The sequence below is a fragment of the Pygocentrus nattereri genome, chromosome 1, assembly GCF_015220715.1.
Source record: "Pygocentrus nattereri isolate fPygNat1 chromosome 1, fPygNat1.pri, whole genome shotgun sequence".
Lineage (NCBI taxonomy): Eukaryota > Metazoa > Chordata > Actinopteri > Characiformes > Serrasalmidae > Pygocentrus > Pygocentrus nattereri.
In genome coordinates this window covers 40,296,351-40,312,451 of record NC_051211.1, presented here as the reverse complement: position 1 = coordinate 40,312,451, position 16,101 = coordinate 40,296,351, and the positions used below count along the sequence as shown (strand labels likewise).

Below are 16,101 nucleotides of genomic sequence, written 5' to 3'. Positions count from 1 at the left end.
GCTTTAAGGTAGTTTGAGGTGTCTGTATCCCATCACACCCACATGGTGTAACACAGCATTCTCTCAGTTCCCATCAAAGGTAACAAGCTTTGCTTATTCATTTCTGAGACAGTACAACCAGTACATCTTTGACTTTTTAACCCCCTTTTTCACAGTAGCCAATTTCCACCTTTGGAGATCCCTCAGTTAACTATGCGTTTTTTCATCAATAACATTGATGAAACATATTTTGATGGCTATGATTTACAGTACTAAATGTGAGCAAGCAAATCAACATTTATAAAACTGAAAAAAAAAATCAGATCTGGGAAAAAAGTGTTTTCAATTATATTTTGTATTATGTTAGTTGTACAGGATTGTTTACTATGCAGAAAGTTGTGTTGTCTTTTCACTTCAGGACATTCTCACCTCCTCTTTCAAACTCCTTGCTCACTAGCAGCTCAATACAGATTCTTCACATTTAACCCACAAAGACAAAGCCAACAGTGTCCTAGTTAATATGATAAGAATTACAGGGTAAAGTACTGTATTTGATCATTTTCACTGAAAATATCACATTTGATTCCCATTCTGGAAGTGGACTCGCCATTAGGGGGTCTGCAGAAAGAGGCAAAGACCAATGTCTCTCCTGGCTCCATTCCTATAGTCTACCTGCTGTGGAGTCACATTGGTTTAGGGATGGGTATCGTTAGGATTTTATCAATACTGATACTTTTCGATACTCTTATTGATACAACTCTTCATAATTTGGTGCAAAAAAAAAGTTTGCCAGCTTCTTGCTCAAATGTTCCTGTTCCACCTTAAATGTTGTAGCAGTTATTATAATGGCAGAAGTGCTAGTGTGTAACTGCCTCAACATTTAAGGTGGAATTGGAAAATTCTAACAAGTATTTTTTATAGATAGATAGATAGATAGATAGATAGATATAGAATGAATGTTGCAGAAGTATTTTTATATAAATATTTTGTTACTGACCAGTCAGAAACCAGATCCAACTTGGTACCGATACTCATCCCTACATTGGTTGTGGTCAACTTAAAGCAGTGACTTTACACAATTCATGTTAGACTCAAAGCATGCTGGTTAGAAATGTTGTCCAACTTTCGCTGGTGATGCAGAACATCACCATGTCAATTGGCATGAAAATCTTGCAGGAGCATGGTGGTGGCAGTTTCTGAGGTGAGGCACGGTGGTTGCACTCCATCCACTGCATGAGATACAGCACGCCTTTGTGACTTCAAAATATCAGCCTCAAAACATCAGCCTCATAATGCAAACAGGATGTGTGTGTCACGCATGTTACTTTTTATTCTAAAAACCTCAGAATGGTATCTGCTATGGTCGTCTCTCTCAAAGGCGATTACCTCCTTCTGGCAGTTCATTTTACAAATGCTCACTACACCGTGGTTTACACTATCGTTTTATTTCTGGTTGTGTAATATTTATGGAATATGTATCGAGTTGGTGGGTAGGATCTGTTAAAAGTAGATATAGCAAAAAAGCTGTAAAACAGTGGAAGTCAGGATTTTGATGTTTTAAATGAAATAATGAAAAAAAAACTGCATTTTTGAATATCACCACTATTACACCCAGTATTCTCATACTTCAGAGGGTCTAATGACTTTCAGAGGAAAGATGTACATATGGCAAAATGAATAAGCTTTGGAACATTGTTGTTTACCACAGGACATGATAAGGGAGATTTTTGGAAAACAGCATTTATTTTTCCTATAGCAAAAAAAAAACTGCTTAGGCCCAGCAGAATGACAGACATCTTCAGAAGTCTGCTCTGCTTTGATCTGATATTCAGGAAAGGGTTCCTTTATTGTGGTCTAGGAGAAAGAGAAAAATGCCTAATATTAAACCCTGCCCGATGTCCATCTAAGAACTGGCTTACATTAAAGAGGAATTCCACCAATGTTTCTAAATTTCTGCATAATTCAATAGCTGAGAAGTAAGCAAAGTCAGCCTGACATGGTTAATTGTAGAGAAACTTACCCACTCATGGCAGCAGTGCAAATATAGTTGTTTTATTTATTATCCAGTGAGCCTTAACCTTTTCAGCTACTTCAGACCACTGGTGGTTCCAAAACACACTTTGTAATATTCTTCATAACTTTCATATTTCATAAGCTACATTTAAAAGGTGGGTGTCGTATGAGGCTGTAACTGGCCTCTTTCCAATCAAACAGATGGGAAATGTAATTTTACAACTTTATAATAGAAATATAATATATAATAGAACTCACTATCTTTTTTCTCTACTGAAAGTCGACCCATTTTTCCACAAATCTGAACTATAAACTGGATCCCAAATGATGTCTCATTAGTGATCTGCTCTGTATAAAATTATTGTTTTATATTGGCTTTCAGCAAAATAAATGAAAACTAAAATTTACATTTGTTTCATGGAGTTACTGAACAATTTGTCTTACGATTTGGGCATGTAAATTCATATGGAAAAAGCTAAATATACCCTGGGGATTAAGAAGTGTCTTCTGAATTGTATGTGTGACGTTGATAATGGTCAGTTTTTTTTGCTCTATTTTACTTTAAAAATGCTGTGCATTATAAACGAATTAGGGAAAGAAATAGGCCAAAAATCAGTCTCAGAACTTTTGCAAAACATTGTCTCAGACAGCGTCTTAGTAATCATTTCATGTAAGAACCTTCTGTGAAGCAGCTTTTAAAGGCGTTAACCACTTCAGACGTCTGGTTCCTATCACCACCACTGTTAACAACTCCGACTCGGTAAGTTTCACTAGTGCGCAGCGCTTAATATCAGTCCGCTCTTTGTGACTTGTTTACGTATTCACGATGTAATTATGCGAAAGTTAAAAAAAAATGATGGAAGTCCACCTAAAGTCCGTCTTAGGAGGAGGAGGGGCGTGGCTACACCTTCAGCCCGGCCTAATCGTAGCCCGCCTCAAGCCTTGCCTTAGGAGAAGGGGCGGGGCTAACAGCTCATTCCGCCAACCACTCTGTACATCAGGCCACGCCCCTCTTCGCAGAACTGTGCAGCCAATCAGAGCGGCGGTCCGGCGCCGCGCTCCGCTCTCCGTGTGGCAGCGGACGAGCCGTCAGCGGAGCGGCGCTCACATTCACGCGTCTCCAGCCATGCAGCAGAGCGACGACGCGGAGGTTCCCGCTCTGAACGACCTGAACAACAACAGCAGCAAACACAGGAGCGGAGCGCAGGGCAGAGATGGATTCAGAAACCAGCAGAAAGACTCGGAGGTAAATCCCAGTCCGGACAGGGGGTTCTTGGGCGTGTGTGTGTGTGTGTGTGTGTGTGTGTGTGTGTGTTGTTGCTGGGTTGCTGTAAATACCCGCTTGCTCCTCAGCTTGTGCCCTCCGAGTGCTTATTCTGGCGACAGGGCAAGTCCTCGCTAAAAATACCCCACAAAGATCGTTTGAATGTTGCAAAGGCAGCTGATATGACTGATCGAGACTCAACCATGCATTACAAATTCCTGTGCATCCAACCATGATCTAATCATCCATATGGATTACTGTATTGGCTTGGCTTTATAAGTAGGCATACATGGGATGGCCGGTGTATGTATGTGTGTGTACACAGGCTCACATGGATAGGTAGAGAAGGAAAGAGAAATTGCTGTGAGGAGCTGATTTGGGTGGGTTATTTTTTTTCTCAATTGAACTGAACTGAATTTTCAATGAAGTCTTGTTTTCTTCATCGAGAAGCATGTTAGAAATCACTGGTCAGCTGTGTTGTGCCAGTGCAGCCGCCTGGAATCATTTGCTTCAGGGCAGACCGGAGTGCAGCAGACAGTGCCGGGATGTCCCTGCTGCCCCAGTGCTGCCATATAAGCCAGTGCCATTAAAAATGAAAGCTGGCAAATGCATTTTTACTCACTTCTTTGCAGGTCTGATCTTTTTTTTACAGAAGGAAAGCGGCCCCTCATTATGCTGTGGCTGGGTACAGCATACCCCCCCCCCCCCCCCCCCCATGCCCCCAAGTTATCCTAGTGAATTCCTCGGCTGTGTCAGTTGAGGCATATTGGATGATGTGTGTGAAGGAATTGGAGCGTGTTTTTGCCCCCGCAGCCCTGGTTTTCTAGGACAGTGGGGAGAGAGGTTTTGGATGTAAATGCATAAAAACACACCCATGTCTGTCTTCCTGGAGCAAAATGACTACAACCAATATGATGCTTGTGCACCACTGGTCCCTGGGCTCACATGAATAAAGCTGTCTGAGTCTCATTCAGAGGTCAAATAAGGTATCTGTCAGATGGAATATGATCATAGTGACCCGTTCGCTTCAGGCCACGACTCTTGTGATGTGTGTATTCTGTGCTGCACTGTCTGGTTGTGTGGTATTTATGGAATATGCATCAAGGAGTGGTTGGGTAGGGCCCCTTTGATGTAGAGCCCAGCGAATGTGTCCTGGCGTTGCTCACGGCTCTGTTTGTGCCAGTGCCGAGGCGGGTATTATAGACTCTGGTGTTTATGTGCTGTGAGGGTTGATTTGGGAACAGACTGCTTCACCAGGCTGCGGGAGATGAGTTCAGTTATAGATCCAAATACCCCTACAACATAAACAGAACCTGAATTAGGCCTTTTTCCTTATGGGAAGTATGTTTGCACTTAAGCCTGACCGATATGTTGTTTGGTTGATATTAATGTCTACAGATTTAGCGGCATCTGCAACAATACTGCCGATAAAGCTCCAATAATCTTGTTTTAAATGTTGTGGGAAAAAAAAACAAATTTTATATGATGCTATTTTGAGTAACAACCGAACATACCGAGAATGAGAATCACATGAAGATACGGAAGCTATGGATGCCATCGAAAGCAGTGTTCTAGCACTGATATGGGATTTGTGTGCCAAAGCTGATATCCAGTAGTCTTCATGTACATATTTGCTGACGCTGATACATAATCATTTATAAATGAACTTGGGACTACATCTACCCTGATTAGCATTATAGACAAAAACAGCATTTGTTTCTTACAAATACTGTAAAATTAATAAAAATGCAGTTATGTAAGTGCAGTAGCCCAATGTTGCCTGAAGACTTTATTCTTACAGAGTACCTTAAATACATCATCAAATATCATTTTGGATTTTGGTCAAATCTAAGCAGCTCTAGGATGCTGGCCAGTTTTTTGAAAGCAATGATGATACGATACGATTATATGATGATACGATTCTGATTCAAATGAACAGTTATAAAAGTGTATGAGGGTAACAAATTTGACAATTGGGATATATATATATATATATATATATATATATATATATATATATATATATATATAAAATGTGATATGTAAAGGTCCGATGTCAATGTTGTTTACAAACAAACAAACAAAAATTTAGCAAAATAAAGAATTAAGTAAAGCAAAGAAGCCCTGAACATTGTATCAAATATGCTTCGATGTTGGTAATCCCTCCTGTGAAGAAAGATGTGACCTTTTGCTGTATGGAACTAGCCATAAAACTGTTGCAATATCAAGTTCAGCTCAGCTTTTTCAGTATTTTCGAGATTAACCTGAATGTTGTTTTGTTCCAGCCAATCTGTAAAGAATTTCAGAGACCACCTTGTTTGCTGACTTGTACTCTGTTCGTTTAATGTAGTCCTGCTGTCACTCTTATTCTGAATCTGACCAAACAGGCTGCAGGTCAAATATTAGCTTGTAGAAGTTGTGTAACATCTGCATTTTTTGTTTTTTGTATGTGCTAAAGTAGAAACTTTGGCTGAATCTCACATGGCTTGGCACTCCCTTTGTAGTGCCCATGCCACATAGGTCACCACGCGTTGGCATCTAAATAGTTCATTATTGGTGCATTGATACTGCATTACACTGTATTTTAAATATGTAAATAAATAGATAAATTCCCATATCTGTGATTTGTAATGTTTTTTAAAGAAAGCCCCTCATTTTGCTACAAGTGATTTGATATGATTTTACCTTATTTTAGCTAAATGAATGGGAATTATGTGGGAATCCCTTAATGACCAAAGCATCAGTGATCTGCATTTCCAAAACATTATGTTGATTAAAATTCAAAAACAGTCATTTTTTGTATAATTGGTTGTAGCTCGTTCTCGGTCTTTCAGGAGTTAGAAAATGTAGTTTTGATCACTTTTGGATGTTTAATTAATGAAAAATCATGAATATCCACGGAATGTCCTGCATAAAACCAACTCTGCTACTATTTTGGTGGAAGGAGTTGCCAATATTAAAGCACACTTGATCCAATGATTAGGACTTCTTTTCTTTTCTTTGCTTTGTTGCTTCATTTTGCTGAACTGTTGTATTAAAGCAATAGAACACTCAAGCTAGTGTGCATGAGGTATTTACGAATAACATCACAGCTTTAAACTGTGATTAGGCCCATCATGATCATGACATTTTGGCAGACCATTTATTGTCTTATAAATGACTGCGATTAATGATTTAATTGTCTTCTTTTGCTCATTGTTTGCAACTATTGATTCTCATATCATGTTCTGAGTCAAAATTGACCCTTTTCAGGTTTTCATGCCTCTAAAATACCATTACACTTTATAGTTTTTCATGAAACTCGATGACTTCGCCAACAGTGATGATAAGGATGTGTGAAAATGAAGATGACCAATTTTTTATAAAGTCTCTACAACATTTGGATACAAAGATACTGTTTAGGGTCAAACTTGACCTTGTAGTTCAGAATAGCAACCAAGAATGGAGCAGATTTTGGAAACGCAGTGCAGAGATAAAGTTCTTTACAGTTTGTAAGGTTTTACACACATAGTTTATGTCTCTTCCTTGTATGTGTGTGCAGTGTTTGTCTCACACACAGACACACTATCCACAAAAGCTAAATATTTCTTGCAGGAAAGCATAATCCAGACCTTTCTGGGGCCAATATAGAGTGTAGATTTATGTTTATAACAGTAACCTATAAGGTTACCTGTAACCTGTGCCAGGCAGAGCCCACATTTCTCAAATAATTGCAAATTAGGTGATTATGTAATAATCAATGTGATGGGCCCAGTTGTGATTAAATAAAATCATAATGGCTGATATGAACAGTTATCAGAACCTTTAGTTCCTTAAAATCATTGCCAAACTGATCATGTCAGCCGGGCCCAAGTTTACACATATACATACTTCACACAGCCACACGGTACCTTACAGTTCACTGTGTGCAGTGCATTTGTAACGATGCGTTTGTTTTCACCTTGATTGCTGTTGATTTACGTGTTGGAACACCCTGACCCGTGTGCCGTGAATAAATTGATAGTGGCTTCAGAAAATGGCATTGTGTGTCATTGATCTGGCTTCGTCCCCGGTGATTAGAGTAATGGAGTGGCTCTCTTGCGGAGAGTGGGTTGGCGGTGGCTCAGAGGGAGCATCCTTCTGGAAAGGTGTGAGTGTGTGTGGCTGTCACAGAAAACCCCTTACGCCTCTCAACCAGTGCCATCTGCTCCCAGAGACCAAAATAAAACACCACTGATTGTGTGTGTATTTCCATATTAAACCTCCATCACTGCCTGTTGGTGCACTTGGCCATACGTGGAATGCTTCTGTAAATGTGCCTATGGTCCCTAATTGGTCCTTGCACAATCTTGCATGCAGCGTGCTGTGATCCTAAGGGAAATGATGTCTCATTCAGTTTTAGGCTCATCTTGTTGTCCTGGTCCCTGGTGTTATTCAGTTGATACAGTTCTAAAACACAACACAGAAGACTGGGTGGCAAGGGTGCACAAATGCATCTATGAAGTCTCTGAAGGTGGCAACTCAGCTGTGTCCATTTTGGAATGTTAGAAGTGATTTTAGCTGTTTTTAATGAGATTTAAGTACAGCTCTGGGCAAAAGGCCCATTCACACAAGAGTTTGCCAGTAAAAATATTTGCTGATTTCACATCACGGGACTTCCAGGTTGAGTATGAAATTTCACATCAAGTTCAATTTTGGTGATATTTGACATGTAAGTTAGTGTCTTCTACAAATAGCGGTACTACTTTGGCTGAGTTGACCTTCAATGCACTGAAAAATGGAGTTTAATTAGGGTGTAGTACAAACCTTTTACCATTTCTGTTCCACTGGCTATGAATAAGCAAGTAAAAGACAGACTGCATGATGCCAGTGACTGTAATATGACTTATTATAATCTTTACTGCTGTGATTTTACTCTTTGTTTGTTTTAGCCATCTTGCTAACCACCAACTTCTTCTGCTACAGATCAGTGTTTAGCACTATGGTATGACAATTATATAGGTATCTCATATAATTATGTTGACTTTTGTGTTTTAGCTCTGTTTTTATGCCAATTAGCCAGCTTACTAACTCCTATTTTAGCTCCTTGGCTAACCACAGCTGTAGCAGAGTCACCCCACTGATGCCAACTACATCAGTTCTCTGTATTTTTTGTTACAAGTTAGTGTGCAGCGCTAAACTCCAATGAGCATATAATTATCTGATAATCTGATATTTAATTTCCGTTTTGTGCTGCGCTGACATGGAGGATTTTTTTCATCACCAGTCTTATGGTCACCCATTTGGCAACACGACATGAACTGCAGATATCTAGTGTGACTGCAGTTTATTTAAAACCATTTATCTTGGCTGTGTGTTTTTGCTTATAATCTTGCCATGTGGAATTAGAATTCAAATTACACAGTAAAGAGTAATAAGAATATCTTTTTTCAAAAAAAGCTGGTTTGAAAAACAAAGTTTCGCGGCCCCCAGCCGTGAAATTCCTTCACCAGCACACCAGTTTTGACATAATAAAATTGCTTAGCCAAACCAACTGTTGGATGATGGATACAACACATGAACAAACACATTGACATTCACTACTTATTGTAATGTTATTTATATTGAAGTGTTTTATTTAACAAATAAACACAAATTTTTTTGCCCATTTTTTTTTCAGGTGCCTAAACTTTTGCTTATGCCATTTAAGCAATAGAACACGAGAGGCAGTGTGTTATCACGAAATTTGGTCACAGGCACGAGCTGAAGGTTAGTCCCATATATGTTAATCGCGATAACACACAACCTCGAGTGTTCTATTGCTTTTGTACAACAGTTAAATAAATAAAGAAATTTGATTTAATATGTTTTAATGTTTGCAGTTCCTTCGCCAAATTATAGCTCCTTAACAAGCAGCTTGTTGCTACGTCAGAGTTACGAACTCCACTCACTTGATGCACAGCGGGAAGTTCGTTCTCCAGCTCCTTACACAGACCAGCCGACAGTTTGGGAATTTAGTGTAGTCTCATCTTCAGAGTCTGACCGAATCGGCTGTCGGTTAAATGTCATCTTAAAAGCATCCATTTTCTGATTGTGCGCAAAGTAAGAAGTGAAAACGTTCAAATGGCATCTAAGCGGAATGATACAGTGTTTGTGAAAAACTTGTGATGTTATGGTGAGATAACAACAAGGTTAGAATCCTTCTCAACCAATCAGCTTGCGTGGCCGGAACTAACTGTTGTATAATTCTTAATAATAAATGTGCCATATGGTTTTGTGTAATTATTGTTTATATCGCACTACTGTGTAAAAGTTTCTTCCTTTCACATTTATACATTCAGTGTCAGTCTGAGATTTCATGGTGAATTAAATCTTTTCGTGAAGAATCAAAGTCAAATCACAGAGGTGTGTGGCCCTGTTTACAGCTGCTATGAACAGTGACTTGATCATAAGCAGACAGTGAGGCATGCAGCTATTTACTCCTGGTCGCCGTTCAAACCTGTATTTAGTACTTGTACTGCCCATTTATAATGGGATCACCTAAGACACGTATTGGTGCCAGTGTGTCTTGAATGCACCTCCAGTGACCAACCACTTGACTTCATGGACTGATCATGCAGCTTATAAACAAAGGGTTGAGGAGACAAAGAAAAACTGCACAAAGCAGCTGCTTACTTGCTGCGGTGATGATGGAGTTGTTTAAGGTTGCTGTTCACACTAGGGAAAATATCTCATTGAGATTTTTCTGACCAATTTTTTGATTATGATTTAAACGCATAGAAAATCATTTTCTTTAAATTCATTTACAGGCCTGTTTTTGGCCAAGAAGAGCAGAACATATGCTTTTTTCTGGCATGAAGTTTGAACGTTGAGTGCATTGAATTACCGGCTAGTTGTGATGGTTGTGATGTCACGTATACAGAACATGAGTGTTTTGCAGATTCTGATTAATGAACGAGTCTACAAGCAATTCACAATCTCTGTTATTAGGTTAATTTTTCACCATTTAAAACTCAAAAATTGTTGATAATGTATTCAGTAATAAAAACTAAAGCTCTTGTGGTTTGAAAATGGCACTCTTTCAAATTGCAATTTCGGTATAAAAACAGTTCATCTTCAGCCCCAGTTCACACTGCAAATATGTGTTTATATGTGTCTATAATCACCTCTGAAGAAGGTTAGATTGATGAGATGACAGTGCATCTCCTAGGCACTGTGAGGCTGTTTACACCTTGCATTTTTTACTAAAATCCCCAGAAGGACCAGACCCGATTTTTACTTTCTCGTGCACAAAGAACATCAACAATGTTCAGTGTAATTTCCATTTTATTTTTTACTCCTGTTATGGTACAAATCAACAAGCTTAGCCTGGATGCTTTCTATGGCCTGAACTGCATGAAGGTTTGGGGGGGAAATCCAGCCTTCCATCTTGAATTTTCTTGTTTATCCTCTCACTTGCTAGCCAGCAATAGGCAGACACATTTACCCTTATCGTAAGTGCAATCGTACTTACATAATTAAAAAAGTGTTATCGTACTTATGTAATTGAAAACACATTTCAATTATAAAGCAAGATCCATAAAGTCATGCTTGTGTGAGTTTGGTGTGGAAGAACTTGTCTGGCCCGTACAGAGCCCTGACCTCAACCCCACCAAACACCTTTAGGATGAACTAGAATTGAGATTATGAGCTAGGCCTTCTTGTCCAACATCAGTGTCTGACTTCACAAATGCTCTTCTGGAAGAATGGGCAAAAATTGGGCCCTGCTCATACCTGAACTTTTCTCTGTCCACTTATGATCAGACCACCCATAGACTCTATATACAGTCTGTGATTGAGACATAATGCTGGTATGTTCGTTTCAGCAGTGTTCTGGTTCTTGTGGGACTGTGCTGTCTTACTGTTCGTATCACTCAGGGTTCTGTAGCATCTGCATATTGATTACGTCTGGAGTCGAGTTTAAAAGAGGCTTGATATCTTGAGCTGGCTGTCTGTGTCGATGTGTTATTTTGAGTTGCTGGAGTGTGTACGCTGTGTGAGTCAGTGCCATTCTGATGGAATAAAGAGTGAGTGAGTGAGTGACTGAGTGAGTGAAGGAAATGCAGGAGATGTTGAAGTGCTGCCTCCAAAAGCTGCCAGCTCTTAAGACTCTGTGGAAATGCAGCCTTTTAATGTTACCAAGTAATTTAATGCTACTAACATTTCCACTCCCGTGTGTTTGTTAAATATGTGAGTGCTGTGTGTCTGTGTGTTGCGGCACTATGCATAAGAATTGAGAGCAGATATGTATGGTTAATGCAGACATCTACATTGTCAAGGCTTTACTGGAGCATGCATTTCTTGGAGTATGTATACAGTGTCTCCCCAGCAGTTTAACAGCCTGGAGACCAAACTTACATGCTTCATAGCTTGAATGACAAAGCCATTAGAATGTAACTGACAAGCTAATATTTACTGCTTACGTGTTCAGTTTTTATGTGGTATGTGCTTCCATAAAATACTTCATCTATTTTCCAATGTAAAGATGCACTAAATTCAGACACCAAGTAGGGCTGTCGTGACATTTTAGGTGACAATTAATTGTTACATAAATAATTGTGATTAACAATTTAATTGTCTTTTGTGTTCATTATATGCAGCTATTAAAAAAAAATACTAGAGTGCTTGTGTCTACTCTAGTATATGTGTGTGTGTGTGTGTGTGTGTGTGTGTGTGTGTGTGTGTGTGTGTGTGTGAGTGAGAGAGAGAGAGAAAATAAACAGTGTTGTCGCACTCCCAAAGGGTAAATCCCTGGGTGAGACCTGCTACAGTGTTTGTAAGAGCTTTGGCTGGAAAAGGCAGTTAATCCAGGTAGAAATGCAGAAATGTAGGCCAGACCGACTCCTGCGCTCTCTGTGTTTCTCTGCCTGTTTCTCCTTTATTTCACTCTTACATCTCCACTACACACACACCATCCTCCTGTTACTGTATTTGCATAATCACACAGAAAACACTCTGCCATGGCTGGCATGTCCGGAGTGGGAAAACAGTGGAAGAACCTGAACTGTGTGTTCCTGGCAAGCCGTCTATGCAGAATGCTGTCACTGTGTGTGGGATAGATTGTGGTCATTATGTTCACTCACTTCCTTCTGCTCCTCAGGGTTCCATGGAATCCCCCAACCTGGAGTTTGAATATGGAGACACAGACAGTCTCACGGCGGAGCTCTCAGGTGAGACAAACACACATGCACACATTTTTATACCTTCTGAGAACATGGGGTTATATACAGTACTGTGCAAAGACAAAAGACATGTCAAAGACTGAAAAACGACAAAAATGGAGATATGAGCTTTTTGTCCCAACAGCTTTTGTTTTTATGTTATAAGTGTTTTTACAAGCAAAAACACATTTATTGTCCAAATAAATAGTTTTTGTTCAGGTACTTTTGCACAGTAGTTTTGCACAGTTGTGCATGTTTGATTGATTCCAGAACTTTTTATAAAAGAGTTTTAGTGCTGAAATATTTTTGTAAAAGGATATTGAATCTTTTCCCACAGTGCAATATTATAGCTATATCTATAAGACTTCAAGTAATAATTTTTTGTGGAGCCCCCCTCTCCAGTTTAGTCATGGTCAACTCCCCCAGCTGCTAGTTAGGTCTTCCCATCACATAATTAATAATAAAATAGATAAAATCTAAAATAAGTTAAAGTATCTTACATAAAGGATGGAAAGTATCCTTATTGGAATAAAATATTTAATTGTATAATCTCTCCCAAGATTTTTTCTATAAATTCAGGACATGCTCATTCGTGAGGAAATTGGACTGAAAACATGAGCCTCTGTACCAATTCTAAGATTTGCTCACCTATCATGTAGTAATTACCATGACCTTACAGAGTGTTAAGGCTATTTTAGGCCTGTTACAGCTGTGTTCTGTACGGCAAGTAATAGTTTCATTTCTGTATGACATTTTACAAGCTGAATGGTCGCAGTGGATTTTAAGTGTGTTTAGAGTTGTTAATGAGCGCTTGTGCACACATGTTCAGCGGTTTGTAATACACTGTACCTATTGTATCATCATTATTTCTTCCTTTCTCTTTTATCTTTCAGAACTGTACAGCTACACAGAGGAGCCGGAGTTCAGTCTGAACAGAGACTACTTTGAGGAGGACTTCAGAAGCCATGGTACTGTCAGTATTAGCACATCACAATCTGATGTACTGCTGCTTTCTGGGTGGGCTCTGGACTAAGCGTAGGTGATGTAGCACAAATTGTAATGTCATTTGATGGCATTTTTTACATTACATGTTATGTATCTTGATATGTAGGACAAATGCACCAGTAAAACAGTTGTGTGAGTTGTGTGCTCGGTTTAATACAGTTTACAATAATATAAAGACATACAGTGATTCTAATAAGCTCATCTTGTGCAAATTCACATTTTAAGTAATTAGTAGGAAGGTGTAAGAAAATAAAGAGCTGTAGAATGAGGTGTGAGTGGTTTTGATTTGTTGTACAGTGTTACAGTTGGAGTGTGTGTGTACTGAGTGTGACAGAAGGAGCTGATTAATTAAAACAGTCCCAGGTGTAACATTTCCTACATTGGCACAGAGAGAGAGTGTACCCAAATCAACGGTCAGCACAGTAGTGCAGTGTGTGTGTGTGTGTGTGTGTCTGTCTTTTGGGGGTGGGGGGATATTTATTGAGTGTGTGTGTGTTTGTGTGTGTGTGTGTCTTTTGGGGGTGGTGGGATATTTGTTTTGTGTGTGTGTGTGTCTGTGTGTGTTTCAGGGAGTGGTGGTGTAATTGTTTGTGTGTGCTGTTGCAAGTTTAACCTGCCGTTGTGCTTATCTGCTGTGTGCACAAACTCAACTCACCTTGCAAGACCTTGCAGTGCTCTCTCTCGCTCTCTCTCGCTCTCTCTCGCTCGCTCTCTCTCGCTCTCGCTCTCTCTCTTGCGCTCTCTCTCTCCCTGCCTCCCTCTCCATCCCTCTTTTTCACTTTATCTTCCTCACTTTCTCTTTTCCTGTTTGTCTCTTTTTTCTTTCGCTGTCCCTCCTCTTTCTTTTTTGTTTCTCTCTGTTTCTCTCTCATCACTCTTTCTTGTTTTCTCTTCTCTCTCTGTCTTTCTCCTCCCATCTCTTTTCCCCACTTCTTGTCCCTCTTTCTTTCTCATTATCCCTTCCTCTCTCTGTTTCTTTCTTGCTCCTTGTCCCACTTTCTTTTTCATTCTCTGTCCCTCTTTCTTTTTCTCTCATTTTTCAGTGCTCTCTGTGCTCCCTTTTCCCCTCTCTTTCTCCCTTTCACCATCACTCTTTCTTTTTGCTCTCTCTCCGTCACTCTCTTTATCTTCCTCACTTTATTTTTCCTTTTCTGTCTCCCTTCACTTTCTTTCTTGTTTCTCTCTCCCTGTTTCTCTCTCATCACTCTCTCCTTCTTTCTTTTTCACTCTTCTCTCTCTGTCTCTTTGTCTTTGTCATTATTTGTCCCTCTTTCTTTCCCTTTGTCTCCTCCTCTCTCTCTGTTTCTGTCATTTTCATTTCTCTCTGTGCTCCTTTCCTTTTTCCCCCTCTCGTTCTCTCCATCACCATCATTCTCTTTTTTATGCTCTCTCTCTCATCACTCTCGTCTATTTCTCTCTCTGTCACTCATTCATGTGTGTTTATGTATTATTTGTGTGGAAATGTGTTTACAGCGGACATCACAACCTCCATCTGCTCCTGTCTCTCTCTAGTTGTCATATCCAGAGCTCCACCCCCCCCCCCCTCTCCAAATGAAATCCCAGTGGTCTCTGAGCTTGCAGTATTCCTCACTGCAGATCTTTCAACTCCTTGTTAGTAGATTCTGTCAGTTCTCCAGCTACTTTGCTTTGCTTTGTCCAGAGACGTTATTCTGCAGCTATCAGAGGAGTTGAGTGCACTGAGTTTCAAAGGATAATGCAAACACTGCGAGTCGACGTTAGGCTACGACAGTTCTCACTGAGATATGTAATGCACTTTGTGTGTTCTGGAGACTGAAGACTGAGGCTGCTGTATGGTGGAATACTAACGAATGCAGTAGGGGAGCCTGCGCCGATAACCAAATCCTCTCATTTGGTTGACGGTGTGGGGAAAAAAAACAACAATGAACAGTCAAATGTGGGCTTTTGTGGTGTAGATAATAACATAATAATCACACAGTTCAGTATTAAGTGACCCTTATTAGTCACATTAGGGAAATTTCACCTCCGCATTTAACCCATCCGTGAAGTGAAACACCACATACACTTTAGTGAGCACACACACACTAGGGGGCAGTGAGCACACTTGCCCGGAGCGGTGGGCAGCCCAATCCACAGCGCCGGGGGAGCAATTGAGGGTTAGGTGTCTTGCTCAAGGACACCTCAGTCATGTGCTGTCGGCTCTGGGGATCGAACCGGCGACCTTCCGGTCACGAGGCTGGTTCCCTAACCTCCAGCCCATGACTGCCCCCAATACAATATTAAGCTAGAACTGCAACTGTTTTATTTTAAATAGTGAAATTCAGCACAGTGTTAGTGCTAAATGTGTATCTCTGTTAGTCGATACTGAAGATTTCGGTATCAGGGAAAAAAAGGTAGGACACACCTACTCCCTGTGTTTTTTTTCCCTTTTTCCACATTTCAGAATAACAGTGACATCAAACACGTGAAATAACATATGTGGAATTACAGAATCAGTAAAAAGTTTTTAAGCAAATTAAACTATCTTATATTTTAGATTCTTCAAACTGTCCCTCCCTTGTCTAGCGTTCCACACTGTTGGTGCTAAAGCAGCATCATGAGGAGAACCTCTAAATGTTTTTCCACCAGGACTGAAGAAGATACTTCATTAGTATGTGAAAAGTATTCTATTTCTTTTTTCTTAGGAAACAATTTTTATGCATT

General features: G+C 39.8%; 1 protein-coding gene across 2 annotated transcripts in view; it reads left to right on the top strand.

Annotated features, from left to right (window-relative positions):
- Positions 1–3,027: 3,027 nt before the first annotated feature.
- strip2 (striatin interacting protein 2) overlaps positions 3,028–16,101 on the top strand; it is a 50,087-nt gene continuing 37,013 nt past the window's right edge. For both annotated transcript variants that reach the window (XM_017693990.2, XM_017693989.2), the window contains exons 1-3: positions 3,028–3,238; positions 12,354–12,423; positions 13,308–13,382. In XM_017693990.2, coding sequence (XP_017549479.1) covers positions 3,119–3,238; positions 12,354–12,423; positions 13,308–13,382 — 265 coding nt within the window. In that variant the 5' untranslated portion in view covers positions 3,028–3,118. The remainder of the gene's footprint in view (positions 3,239–12,353; positions 12,424–13,307; positions 13,383–16,101) is intronic.